The sequence below is a fragment of the Cupressus sempervirens genome, chromosome 3 (assembly GCF_028749045.1).
Source record: "Cupressus sempervirens isolate cs-2001-9-10 chromosome 3, ASM2874904v1, whole genome shotgun sequence".
In the NCBI taxonomy this organism is placed as follows: domain Eukaryota; kingdom Viridiplantae; phylum Streptophyta; class Pinopsida; order Cupressales; family Cupressaceae; genus Cupressus; species Cupressus sempervirens.
In genome coordinates, this window is record NC_143120.1 from 254739121 (window position 1) to 254754387 (window position 15267).

The 15267-nt window shown below is 35.9% G+C and overlaps 1 protein-coding gene across 1 annotated transcript; it reads left to right on the forward strand.

Moving 5' to 3' along the window:
- Positions 1-1735: 1735 nt before the first annotated feature.
- On the forward strand, positions 1736-11111 carry LOC149565837 (rop guanine nucleotide exchange factor 1-like). Its single transcript, XM_089816390.1, has 6 exons — positions 1736-1960; positions 2106-2180; positions 2357-2653; positions 2767-3026; positions 10362-10467; positions 10992-11111. The coding sequence occupies exons 1-6, from the start codon at positions 1736-1738 to the stop codon at positions 11109-11111; spliced, it is 1083 nt and encodes a 360-aa protein (XP_089672516.1).
- Positions 11112-15267: the final 4156 nt, after the last annotated feature.

Here is a 15267-nt window from a genome sequence, read left to right on the forward strand (position 1 = left end):
AACATAGAACCAATCTGTTTGACTATAAATATGCAACAGAAATTCAACCTAGGTTTGTTGTGCAACAAGCACTCAAAATTAATACTAGATAAAGCCTACCTGTCATCTTATCGAAATACACTAAGATTTAAGAATGATACAAGATAAAATTAGCATTGACATATAATTGCATATTTTACCCTTTTGGTCTCTAATACTAGCCATTCCAAAGGAAATTGGATCACACAATGTGTAGCATTTAATATTTGAGCCTCTATTACTCTTACACATTTAGTGCCCACATATATAGCTTGACCAATTAGTGTGAGAAGAGAAGAATTAGACTTACCTCCTTTGCTTCCTAAAAACCAATAAGCTCTACCTCTGTGATGATAATCTATAATTGCTTGATAGCCTAAATAAGTGAATACAAACTAAAATAAAATTGATCATATAAACTTCGACATCTTTACCTTGATTATAAAATAATGGAGCTAAAATGAAAAATTACCACATTATAAGAGGAAAAAGTCTCAATGACTTCTTTAGTGAAAGTTTTTCCAATTCCTGATGTTCCAATCAAAACTGTAGGCCTGATTGTCTGGAATAAAAATCAAAAGATAAAAGTTTAGATGCTTTGTATTTCAATTACAATGATATGAAAAACCTACCATGATCAACCTAAATACATGGAATCATAATAAGGTAGTTTTTAGTGCTCCAAGAGGGTATGTAAAAATTTGTTAAATTTTTTTATTAATACTCAATAAAGAAAAATCAAGTTCTACCTCCACAACATCCAACAATCTTTTACAATTTTCATGCTTATGTGCCCAAGGCTTTTTGATGTGTTGAAGGGAGTTCATTCTAGACTTCACAATGAGCCCTTATAATTCTAGTAAGACTATAAAATCAATGATTCGCTTCTAATGATTCATTTATGTTGGCAGATATTTAACCTTTCAACACAAGAAGATAAATTAATTGACTCTTCAAATTGATAGTTTGATATGATATCTAAAGAACTTGTGTAGTAAACTAATTAAGATCATAGAACACTATCTGAACATATATAAGGACTAGCACCCCTACTCCCCCCACATTGTTTTCATAGGCTTCCACCCCCATACTTATGAGCCATGACATAGTCCCAAACCCCACTAATTATGGTGCCTATGTGCAGTCTATAAGAGGTGTAAAGCATAAATTGTTTAACATATATCCAACAGGATGGAAACTTTTATGTGGAAGGCACAGTATCGAGTTGGTGTGAGAAAAAAGTTGTAGCTATTCTACCAAAAACATGGTTTCCATATTTTTAGAATTAATGGATTATGCAACAAGGAATTTGTTGTCTGTGTGTGTGTGTGTTTCACAATTTCCATTCTCTCATTTCCTTCTATCACAATCTGTCATCTATTCTTTTGTTTATGTTTTTTTAACAAAATAGAGCATGTATTTTTTATTGTATTATAAAAAGTTCTTGTGAAAAGGTTTTTATCTGGTAAGACATAGCTAAAATATTGCAAGAACACATTTTTTGTGCCAAATTAATGAGCATCATACACCTTTATAAATGCTTACATGTAAAAAAGTGACTTGTTTTGATTGACAGATTCATCCTCACTAATTTTTCTCGAAGTTCTAGATATGTCTTTTTGTGATTAAAACTTTGATGATCAAATTTTTTTTAGGGTTTTTAGTTTATGTAACCACTCACTTGTGGTTTAGTTTTCTCAATAGTCAACTCTATTAAATGGACTGGTCCCTAGTTTTAGAAAGGTTTAACTTCCCCACAATTAAGAGAAATTGCATTAACTTGGCAGCTTCTGTATTTGGTGAACTTTGGAGGCTGGAACCCCTAGCTTCACAAAAGAAGTCCATGTGGCATAGAGAAATGGAGTGGCTCCTTTGTGTTAGTGATTCCATTATTGAACTCATACCCACTTGGAAAGAGCTTCCAGAAGGTGCTAGCTTGGAGGTAAAAGTCAAAAGCTAGTTATAAAATCCATAGACCATAGGCTTTTGAATTGTTCTCAACCCTTTAACAAAAATAGTATGTAAAATCTATGTTTCGAAATAATTAATGCTTGCTAACTAAAGTTCTTGGAACTATCTGTAATTAGGTCATGGTGAGTAGGCCTCGATTAGATCTATGCATCAATCTCCCAGCTTTAAAGAAGCTAGATGCCATGCTACTTGTATGTTGACCATACTCTATAGTTGTGTCATTTCAATGAAATTTTTCTCCTTGTATGTTGGTGATCCTTTATAGCTGAACGTTATTTCAACATCTCTAGGAAATTCATTTCATTTTTAGCATTATTTTTACTTTATCCATGAAGCTTGGTTTTTAGCCAAAACTACCTTTTTTTAGGAAACTTTGGATGGTTTCAGTGATACTGAATTCTGGTATGTGGATCAAGGAATATTTTTTGGAGATGTAAATGATAATGGGAATGTTCCACTTAGGTTGCCTTCTCAACAACAAGAAAAGAAATGGTGGTTGCCCACTCCCAAGGCTCCTCCAGATGGCTTTTTTGACTATGCAAGGAAGCAATTGCAACATCATCGAGAATGCACTAATCAAATTCTCAAGGCATCTATGGCAATCAATAATCAATTCTTGTCAGAGATGGAAGTTCCCAATAGTTATTTAGAAACTCTCCCAAAGGTATGCTCTTTTGAGGATTTTGTTGGACCACAAATAATGGACTTGATTCGCGACATTGTTTCAATCCTCTAGACATAGCACAATTGATAAGTCCTTGTTTTCTTGTCTCTTAGAATGGGAAGATTAGCCTCAGTGATATCATGTATTGGTACATAATAGTAGAATATTTTTCTCTAGATTGTCTTCTAGATTTCCTAGACTTGTCGTCTGAGCATCATATTTTGGAAATTGTGAATCACATTGAAGGTGCTATACATGTGTGGAAGCAAAAAATTGATTCTAAGCATATAAATAGTGGAAGGGATAACCGATCCACTTCCAAGTCTTCCTGGGGCAAGATGAAAGACTTCGTTAGAGATGTTGAGAGGAGAGAGTGTTGGTGTAAATAGGTATTTACTATTTACACTTTACTTAAGTTAAGTTAGGTTAGTGCATTATTTTATTATTTTTCATTATTTTATTATTTCTTTTATGAGACACTTAGGAGTTTGTGCATCTTCTACAGTTGTCATGTAGACAACATAGAAGTACGCCACTCTATTTATGCACATGGTGTCTACACTAGAGGAGTTTGCATCATTCCCTAAGTTGTCATGTTGACAACACAATTTTTTGCACTCCTAATTTAACACATGTTGTCAAAAACATTGATGTGCGTGTTCTCACCTTTGTAGGCTTATCCTCACATCATCGCACTTACTTTTGTGCATAATGGAGGATAACCCATGTATGGTTGACATGTGCCTGGTTGCTGGTCTTATCATGGTGTTGATTCTGAGGCACTCTAGATGCATCTTAGAGGCCTTTATATTGAGGCACTCCTAATGTACTTGTATAGAACAATAGAGAGTTGAATACTATATAGTTATTCTGATCATACTCTGGTCTATTTGTGCTTGTGTTTTCAGTTCCTTGGTCTTGGGAAAATTCTGCTCTAACGCAGATTCTTACATGGTATCAAAGCTGAGGGAGATACTCATCACATAGCCTTTGGAGACCTCATTGCTTCATCTCTTCAAGAGACCCGATTCAGATCCAGAGCATCAGTTGCAATTGGGAGTGTCTAGAGCTGAAGCAGACCTTGGCATTGCATCTAGAGAGAAGAATCAGTGAAGATTGACTATAAACTCGCATATATTGGGTGAAATTTGATCGAGAGGCAAATTTTTTTTGCAAATCGGCACCTGAAGGCACTGATTTGCAATTGGGTATGGTCATTTTTGTTGATCTGATTATTGTATTTTAGATCTGCATTTTTTTTCTCTCTACACTTTATCTGTATTTTCAAAATTATTTTTCGAATTAATTAGCAGAGAAATTTTTTTTCACTTTATCTATATTTTTGAAATTATTTTTCGAATTAATTAGCAGAGAAAATTTTTAGCAGAATCGGGTTATCAGCCCCCGGCCTACTATTTTTGGTGGAATATTTGTATTATTTTTTGCAAGTTTTTTAATATAACTCTGGGCTAAATTTCATGATCATACCTACCTATTTAATCTCTGTAACTACCGACTAGACCTGTCACGATTCCGAGAACCACAATTCCACCCACTGGCAGATAGTGACTAGATCTTGGCACTACGACCTTTCAAAGGCTCTCGACCGAGCAATCACAAACCGGTGAGATCAACTCCGACGTGCACTCATTGTGTTGTGTTCTGCGGCCCATCGTTTATAAACAGCGCCCTCTGTGCAATCCGCATCAATGTGGGATATTTCCCACAGTTTTGGCAATGGAATTTAAAATCGTCGGCACCAAATTGAAACCTCTAGCTACCGCAGTCTACCCACATCAGACCTTTGACATGGAAGACCCCCAACATGCGGACCATTTACTGTCTGCCACGCGACGTCCTCTACGAGCATGTGGCACCCAGCTCACTGCCACCTCTGCAGACATGTGGACACAATCAGCAAGACAACACAACGCCACGTTGGATTTTGTACCCTACACACGATGATTTTTTTGTATAGTACGAATCCATACAGTCCATACTGCCACATTAGCCGCCATGTCATCAAGTAATCCGTACAGCCATGTCAACCGCCATGTCATCAAGGTGGCCCAAATTTGACGGTCATATGACTGTCAGTCCAGGCAATTTTTGAACTCATGAGACGACCATTTGGACATGAAATTTAACACAGTGTTTTCCTCTTGAGACCCCTCTTCATTTGCAGTTTTGATTTTGGAGCTTGACTTTGAACAGCCATAACTTGGTCATATGGACTCCAAATTAGGTGCGATTTTTTTTGATTTTGGGTAAAATTTCTTGAACTTTTTAGTTGTGTAGTTTGTTTCTGGTTTTGATACTCGGATTGGTCAAAAATTGCAATTTTTCACGATTGTATCTATCTAATCCTGCTTTTTGCAACTTCAAACACATCATACGGGCTCATCTGGACTCCTTTTCAAGTTCCACTTTTTTTGAAAGTGTATTTCTTTTGTCTAGTTTTCAGATCTAGAGTTAGATTATAGTCTTATTTGGACAAAAGTATCACTTTTAGAGATCGGTCTTCTTTTGCATTGTAATGCTACATAATTGATGTAATTTTGAGCAACATTGTAATAGTCCAAATTTGTACGCTATACAGAGGTTGTAATCAGCCAAATTAGATAGCCTACTTTGTCCATTTTTGGCAAGTAGCCATTGTAAACGCACTATATATGAAGTGCCAAAATCATTTATTTGGGGGGGGGGGGGATTTATTGATTGAGTGAAAAGGGGGGGTGTGTACTGTGTATTGTGTCTCTTTATCTTGAGTTCTTGCATCATGGGTTCTTTTTCAAAGTTAACTACACATAATTACTCTACTTGGAAAGAAAACATTAAAGAGCCATTGGTAGAAAAGGTTTATGGCGTTATGTCACTGGTGTAGCCAAGAAACCTCCTCCTGATGCTGATGAAGCTCGTAAAGAAGATTGGGAATCCAAACAAGAGATGGCCTTAGGTATCTTGTTGAAAAATATCTCTGATCCTATCAAATTTCACATTAGGAAGCTTGCAAATCCAATAGAGGTTTGGGCTAAACTAGAAGCTTTCTATGGGATAGTAGATGAAGACATGGCTTACACAGTAGAGGATAAACTTCTCAAGCTGGATCCTAGAAATTTTGATACAATTAAAGACTATCTCACCCAAGTAGAAATGTATAGAACACAACTAAATGATTGTGGAGAACCCATTAAAGATGGAAAGATGATCAAACACATCATGACTCATCTTCCATCTGAATATGCTCCTTTTGTTTCTAGCTTTAATACACACAAATTAACAATGGGTAGTGCCTGTATTAAGCCTTCATTTGAGAAATTCTCAGAAATGTTGATTGTTGAACATGACAATTTAGTGGGAATGGGAATTCTCAAGTCTTCCAAAACTAAAGCCTTGGTAGCAAATGAAGGTAATTCAACTAGCAAAAACTCAAACAAGAAGCAGAAGCAATGGAAGGCCAAGCAGCAAGACGACACACAACAATCCTCCTCAAAACAACAATCTTCCACAAATCAATCTTCTTCTACTCAAAATTCTTCTTCACAACAAGGAAAATATTCTTCAAAGAACAATAAAAAAGGGAACAATTCCAACAAGAAGGAGAAGAAAACATGTTCCTATTGTAAGAGGAATGGACATGAAGAACATGACTGCAAAGATAAGCAGATTGATGAATTGGTAAACATTATGAGGAAACACAAAATTGATGTTCCTAATACATACAAAGACAAAGGTTCTTCATCCACTTCAAAGGGCAAGGGCCAAGCTTTAGTTGCAAGTACAAACAATCCAGAGGAATGGATTCTAGATTCTGGAGCATCTCATCACATGGGGGCTTCAAGGAAGCACTTTTCCTCTTTAAACACTTCACATGTACCCTACATATATGTGGGCAATGATACTCAAATTAAAGTAGAAGGTAAATGGAATGTTGAGTTAGAGAATGACATCTTCAAAGATGTACTGCATGTTCCTAGCCTTAACACCAACCTTCTCTCCATATATCAAATCACCCACTATGGATGTGGGAACAAAGTAGAGTTCCTCCCTGACACAGTAGTGGTAAAGAATCTCAAAGATGATTCAATGGTGGCGATTGGAAAGGAAAACCATGAGACAAGACTTTATTCTTTCTCCAATTTTGTGCCTAAGTCCACGTCTCTTGCCTTGTTGACTCATTCAAACACTTAAAGTAAACTATGGCATGACAGATTTGGACACCTTAATTATCGCTACCTTCAATAATTAAGCAGCAAGGAAATGGTCATTGGTCTACCTCAAGTCTAGTTTTCAGAGGGAGTATGTCCAGGCTGTGAAGCAGGTAAACATCCTGAAGAGAAATATGACAAGGGGAAGTCTTGGAAAGCAACTACTATTCTAGAATTGGTACATAGTGATGTAGCTGGCCCCTTTCCAGTACCTTCTTTTGGTAAGGCCCGCTATGTTCTCACTTTTATTGATGATTTTTCAAGGTACACTTGGGTCTTTTTTCTTGGTCATAAGAGTGAAGTCTATGACAATTTTATCACATTCAAAGCTCAAGTTGAGAAGAAATATGGGAAAGCCATCAAGATACTAAGGACAGATAATGGTAGAGAATATGTCAATTCTAGACTTATAGACTACTACACACATGAGGGGATAGATCTTCAACATTCAATTGCATATACGCCATAGAAGAATGGTGTAGCTAAAAGAAAGAACTGAACCCTTAAAGAAATTACTACTTGCATGCTTCAACACAAGTCTCTTGATCAAGTGTTTTGGGCTAAAGCCATGTGCTGTGCCAACTACATTCAAAACAGAAGTCTGCATAAAGCCTTAGATGGAATAACACCTTTTGAGGCATGGTGTGGAAGGAAACCAATTGTTAAGCACTTTAAAGTTTTTGGTTCTCTAGCATGGGCCAGGATACCTCCACAGAAGCGTAAGGCATTAGAACCTCAAAGAAAACCATGCATATTTGTTGGATATCCTGATCATCTCAAGGCATATAAATTAATGGATCCTGAGACTCATGAAATATTTTATGAGAGGAGTGTTCATTTTGAAGAGACATGTCCAAGTTTGGCCTCTTCACCTCCTCCTCCTTCTTCCTCCTATGTGGATAGTGAACATAGTGATGAAAGTGACTCAGAAGATGAAATTCCTACAACCTTGACTCACAGGACACTACCTTCGCAGAGTCAACAAACAGTTGAGGACATTCCTTCATCTTCTTCCACTAAACCTCATTGGGCACAATAGACCCTTGATGCAGTAGGTTCAATGGTGGGAAATCCTTCAGATGCTTGGAGGACTAGCTCACAACACAAGTCATTTCCACATGCATACATAGCCATTGCTTCAGATCCACAGTCTTTTAAAGAAGCACTAGGCATTCCAGAATGGGATACAACTATGGAGGAAGAATACAATTCCTTGATGAAAAACAACACATGGGACTTAGTCCCCCTTCCAAAGGGAAGAAAAAAGGTTCGATGCAATTGGATCTATCAAACAAAATTTGCAGCGGATGGAAATATTGATAAACATAAAGCTTGACTTGTTGCCAAAAGTTTCTCGCAAGTTTTAGGTATTGATTATACAGAGCATTTTGCACCAGTTGCCAAGATGAACTCCATTTGCCTGACACTAGCAATTGCTGTAGCTCAAGGATGGTTTGTACACCAGATGGATGTTAAGAGCTCATTTTTGAATGGTGACCTTCATGAGGAAATTTATATGGAGCAGCCAAAGGGGTTCGTCCAAGATTCTACTATTGTTTTCCGATTAAAGAAGTCTATTTATGGTTTAAAACATGCTCCTCGAGCATGGTATGCCAAAATGGACTCATTTCTCCTCTTGGTTGGTTTCAGAAGATATCATTCTAACTTGAATGTTTACATTCTTCAGAAAGATGACTCTCACTTGATCTTAGTGCTTTACATCGATGACTTGATCATTACAGGGAGCACTGCATCCATCATAGCCAATGTCAAGACCTCTCTACATGATAGATTTGCCATGACAGACTTGGGTTTGCTACATTACTTCCTTGGCATTGAGATCATATAGTCTTTAGTAGGGATTTCACTTTCACAGCCTAAGTATGCTCTTGATTTGCTTTCACAGTTTCACATGAGTGACTGTAAACCTGCTCCTACTCCCTTCCTATCAGGTGTTAAGCTAGAGGCTAAGTGCACAACTCCACTTGTTGATGCAACATTATACAGATAGTTAGTTGGGAGCCTTATCTACTTGACACATACACGCCCTGATATTGCCTTTGTAGTTGGTATGGTTTCACACTTTATGCAAGAACCTCATGAGCTTCATTGGAAGGCTGCCAAGCACATTTTGCACTATATCAAGGGTACTCATAAACATGGGATTCATTATGTAGCAGGTACAGGGCTTTAGTTGATTGGATACACAGATTCAAACTATACAGGAGACTTAGATTCTCGAAAGTCTACTTCAGGGTACACATTTCACCTTGGTTTCGGCCCTATTTGTTGGTAAAGTAAGAAGTAGAACAATGTTGCTCTTTCTTCCACAGAGGTTGAGTATCGAGGGGCTACCAATGTAGCTACAGAGGCTCTTTGGTTACCCCCCATCCTAAATGAGTTTGGATTCGATCTACCTAAGCCGACAGTTCTTCATTGTGACAATCAAAGTGCTACTAAAATCTCTAAGCATCCAGTTTAGCATCAGCAAACAAAGCACATTGAGGTTCACATGCACTATATCAGAAAGCTTATACATGAGCAGATCATTGCACTTCAGTACTATCCTACAATAGAGCAGGTTGTAGATATTTTCACCAAACCCTTTACAGAGGTCAAGTATACTCATTTACGAGATCTCTTGAGGGTGCGGGATGTTGCAGATAGGGAAGTCCCTTGACTTCTCTTCTTCTTCTTCTAGGAGGGATTTTTTCCTCTTATGAGGTCTTCTTCTCTCTCTTTCTCTATTGTACTTATCTCTCATTTTGGAGGAGGGTTTTTCCCATGAGTTTTTCCCTCTTTCTCCACTTTATGAGAGACTACATTGCATCATTTTAGCATTGCTTTTGTACATGGGTACCTAACATGGCCTAGTATCCAGGACCCTTTATGCATTAGTGAGCTTAAGTGCATTCCCCTAAGTTGCACTTAAGGGGGGGTGTTGGTGTAAATAGGTATTTACTATTTACACTTTACTTAAGTTAACTTAGGTTAGTGCATTATTTTATTATTTTTTTTATGAGACACTTAGGAGTTTGTGCATCTTCTATAGTTTTCATGTAGACAACATAGAAGTACACCACTCTATTTATGCACATGGTGTCTACACCACAGGAGTTTGCATCATTCCCTGAGTTGTCATGTTGACAACACAATTTTTCGCACTCCTAATTTAGTACATGTTGTCAACAACATTGATGTGCATGTTCTCACCTTTGTAGGCTTATCCTCACATCATCGCACTTACTTCCGTGCATAATGGAGGATAACCCATATATGGTGGACATGTGCCTGGTTGTTGGTCTTATCATGGTGCTGATTCTGAGGCACTCTAGATGCATCTCAGAGGCCTTTATATTGAGGTACTCCTAGTGTACTTGTACAAAACAACAGAGAGTTGAATACTATATAGTTATTCTGATCATACTCTAGTCTATTTGTACTTGTGTTTTGAGTTCCTTGGTCTTGGGGAAATTTTGATCTAACACAGATTCTTACAGAGAGCTCCTTGCAAAACAAGTAGAAAGTCTCCTATTAACCTTGAAGCTCATGTTTCTTGGCTTGTCGCAGACCATTTTGGATATGAACAAGATATCGTACAATAAGGTGCTTTATTAGTTGAACCTATCTTTTAGAGTGTTTATATTGAAGCATATGTAGGAGTCTTGGCCACAAATTGCTCACATCAATAGTGCAAATTCAACTGCAGAGAAAATTTGCACTATTAATGTGTGCTAATTTATAATGTTAATAGGTAAAATACTTTGCTATTGTAGCATATTTTATTTCAAATTAGGGGTGCTAATTTCTTCCTAAAAGCATTGAAGTGTCCTTGATGTGAGCCAACATGAAGGCTACGTACACTAAATCATTACTTTTAATACTTGACCTTCAAAATAGCTCAAATTAGTATCCCAACTTCATTACTAATAGCATGAAAAAAAAAACTACATGACTCAGTGGTATTGTTATTATTAAGTACCATATGGCCACATTGACCATGATAAAAAAATGTAACACAGATAGAGTAGTTTTAGACTAAGCTATTGATATCCCTAGACATAGCTTTGTAGTGTGTTGATTTTTAGGCTGATTAAATCTGAACAAAAGTAATGTTAGTATTCTTGTAGGATGTAGGCCAAGCAATTTTGGAAAGCTATTCAAGGGTGTTAGAGAGTTTGGCCTTTAATACTATTGCTCACATTGATGATTTAATTTATGTGGATGATATGTCAAAGCGAACTGCTTAGCATGAATTTTCCTCCATTCCTCCTATCAATAGTAGAGGTACTCTTCCTTCACATAAGATGGTTTATCCACAACATCCAATTCATATCTTCTTGACTTCCTATTCTACTCCTTTTGCTACACCGAACTATTCTACCACACCCCTAGCTATCCTTGAGAGAGCACTAGATTCACCTTACCTTAATAGTATATCCAACAATGCCCATAGCTATAGTCCTCAGAACAGAGTTTTGTCTCATTTTCTCGGGGTTGAGAAGGAAGCTAGTGATAATACTTGTACTAATGGGTACGTTGGTTAATTTTTTTTAGGAGAAATGAGTAGAGCGTGGCCCTATACTGAAAATTTAGGAATTAGGAGAGACTCGAAAAGCCCTCTTGCATGTGATTGATTAGTGGAGTTGTTGATTTTGGCAAGTGTAAGAGACACTGTTGATGCATTATGTGGCCTCTATGAGATTTGTATGATTGGTAAATCAAACTGACATCAATAAAAGGGGAATAAAATTGATATCTTTGACACAGTATCTTGCTAAAATTCATTCAATGCAAAATGAATTTCCAAGTTTGTGCATGATATGCAATTCAAATAGTACTCTAATAACCAATAGAAACAAGGTGGTCTATGCAACTTAATAAAGTCCTAATTCAAGTTTCATTCTGTCCCATTTTTCCAGAATCAACCAAAAATAATTTACCACAATTACCTCTAAATTAGATCCTAGAAAGATGTGATAGTTTTTTCACATGTGAACAAGAGACCATAAAATATTATCTATTTTGTAACAGAGTAATGTGATATATTGGTGCAGGGGCACCAAGATCATTGTATGAAGACACAAAAGCATACCATGAAGACCAGAGGAGTGAGGAGGACAAGGAGATATCCAAGAAATACAAATGGACAAGAATTTAATCAAATGTGTTTATTTTATAATGTCCTAAAAGACTAAGTTGCATGTTTGTAATGTCCTCACATGACATAAATATAGTTGTATGTGGACCAGTAGTGTCCTAGACTCAAATAAAGCTCTAAAGTCTAGATTAAGGTATTAGGAAGTTATTAGTTAATGTTAGTATTCAATAAAAGTTCAATATTTTGTAATGTTGTTAATTCAAAACTTTGAATAACAACGGCTAGGAGTACATTTAGAGGGAAATCCCATTTAAGGGGATCATTAACTATTTGTAAGTCTTATAACCAACCAAATATGGTTGTGGTGGTTTTAAGAGGATAATATATATGCTATCTAGGCAATGTATGAGAGGGATAGCCTAGAGTACAGACAAGAATAGGGATCTAATAAAAACTTTTATTTTTTAGCAAATTGTGTGTCCTCAACATCGTTATTAGTTTGGTGTTTTGGATTCCAAGTGGAGATGAATTAGGAACATTATTTATATTCACTAAGATGTAATATAAGTTCCTTTTCATTCATTATTTGTTTTGAACAAGATTGATACACACTGTGCTGAAAGTTAGACAATTGGTATTAATTGACAGATTATAATTTTTGAGTTTTTCCTGCAACAGTCTAGGTTCTTTTCATAATATGACCATCCCATGTAAAACCAAGGGCCCTAGCTTCATGGGATGTGTTATTCTAACCTTTATAATTGCCTACTAACTCCTGAAGTGTAGAAATAATGCATCATTAATTGACTATTATGGAACAATGAGGGTTTTGTGAAGAAATTTCAATGGAAATGGTGGTTAGGTACAATAGGTGGAGTTATAGCCACATGAAGGGGGTATTTTATGATTTGGATTGTCTTATATGATTAGTGTGAAGGTTTATGATCAATAAAATTGATCTAGAAGTTTGGGGAATGGTGATATTGGTGATACCCTAGATTTGAGGGTTTGAATGAAGGTAATTTGGGGATTTTGGGGTTCCACAAAGTTTGGAAAAAATTTCTTGGGAATTTGGTGCTTTTATGCCATGAATGATGACTTTTGAAAGTTATAAGGTCTAGGAGTCAATATTACTGGGAGTTGCTTTGTTAAATTAGCCATTTTCATACTCCAAAACAGGGCATTAGTCAAAAACAGGGGTGTTGGTCCAAAATGACCATATGAAAGATTTTGGTATGTTTTATTAATTTGAAAAGGGTTTCCATAAATTTAATTATCTTTTCAAGTGCTTTGGAGAAATTTTAAGTTATTTAGGTTTTTATGCTAATGCAGGGCTATTAGTTTGTTAATTAGGTCTCCTAAGGTGCATTGGATGATTTGGGATTTGGGAGTTGGGTCTAGCCAATTGGATGGTTAAATATAGTTGAATACACATTATATAACTCATAAAATTCTTATTTAAAACTTGGTTGAGTCCCTTAGATATTTGGAGTCATTTGGAGTCATATGGGGTTTGTAGGTTTTTTGGGCAACTTGGAAAACTTACATGCTTGAAGAAGTTTGCAAGTGGAGTTTGTCTTGTGAATTCAACGGTGTGGAGATCAGTGTGTTAACCTAAAATATTGAGTGGGTAGGGTCATTGCTTCAATTGCACTTGAGGAAGATATAAGGGTATTGTTTCAAAACAAAGGGATAGTTAGTTATTTCATGCATCAAATCAATGGTTGATCACTGATTTTGCATCATATATTTATTATCGAAGACAACATATGATTCAATGAAATAAAAAGTTAGTGTGTGCCTAAAAAGTAGAAGATAACAGGTTATAAGGGACTCTAATATTTACTACCCACAAAATGATAGATGATGATAAATTAGGCACTCAAACTTAGACAATCCATACAAGTGTTCCTCAAAGCAAAAAGGCCCTAAAAATAGTAGTATAAAAACTAGAGTTGACAAAAGAATAGAAACATAAATTTTAGATATGGATTGAATGTGTATTCCATACAACTACATGACCTTGGTTAGTAATGAAGGAAACTAAATGATCCTAATCTAAAAAAAGAAATTGAGGATGGCATAGATGTTCATACCTTTCTTTCAAGCTTATGTAAAGACCCAGTGGACTCCTAAAAATAGTTCCAAATTTCTGGCAAGCTTCGCCAACTGTTGGTGTGTAGACTATAGGAAGTAGTTCTTCAACATGATCAACTAAGGGCTTGTAAAACAATCTTTCATTCCTCTCTTGCCCATATATATACATGTCAATTTGCAAGTGAAAATTAATTACACAAATCATTCCATACATATATTGTATTTTCTATTGTTGTTAACAAGGAGAGAATGTCAAGGAGTCCTAGACAAATAAAATAGTTTTATTGGGAAAAAGGGAAATAAGTTAATAGTTTAAAACTGAAAAATTTAGATCATGGCAATATCAACAAATAACTTTAAATTAGGAGTATAGATTTTATCTGTCCAGTTCCACAAACCCACAATCTATTCAACATTCTAATAAAATGCAACTTTGCAGTTGTGAAAATTATCATTCAAAATAAAAAACTACCCAACCAATTAATATAAGTATTTTGGAGTGAAAGAACTGAAATACGTGAAGGTCCATCATAGCCATGTATTTTTGCAATGGTGTATGGTAGTCACGAATGATATTCATTAGCTTCTTTACCTACATCAATAAGATAAATAAGTCAGCAATAAAATTTGGCAAGCTTACATTAAACAACTATTTCCAAGGCAAAAACATGTAATAATGCTTAGGCTCATTTCTTCATAAAAATCATTTTCCATTCTATTTAGCTATGTCGGTTCAAAACTTGGCATTAATATACAATGCAAGAGACTAATATATGGACATGTACTATGCCAAAGATCATACTCTGATCTTTTGGTTAGGAATATGCATTTATTATTAATTTGAATTGAATATTAAAGTTTAAAAATCACGCTAAGCTAATTGGGGGTATACCTTGCCAAAGATTACAAGTTTTAACTAATGTTCAACATCAACATGTCATTCTTTTAATATTCTCCCTCTTGTAGAATCTCATTCATGTTCTCCTTATAAATTTGACATAGGAAGGATATGGAAACAAAAAGATGTAATATAAGTTATCTACAAGAAGAATTGGAAGCCATTCACACTTCCTAAAGCCACCCTCAATTCCAATGATATTGAGTCCAAGCTAATCAAAAGTAACGTATGAAGAATAGCTATACATTTCTAACATGTCAGCCATAGATTGTAAGCAAAATGATACAAAAGACATTCAAATATTAGACTC

Coding starts and splice junctions, on each gene's coding strand:
- LOC149565837 (XM_089816390.1), top strand. CDS start 1,736: ATGGACTGGTCCCTAGTTTTAGAAAGGTTTAACTTCCCCACAATTAAG. Junction 2,654..2,766: donor ATTTAGAAACTCTCCCAAAG/GTATGCTCTTTT, acceptor CTTGTCTCTTAG/AATGGGAAGATTAGCCTCAG. Junction 3,027..10,361: donor AGAGATGTTGAGAGGAGAGA/GTGTTGGTGTAA, acceptor AGATTCTTACAG/AGAGCTCCTTGCAAAACAAG.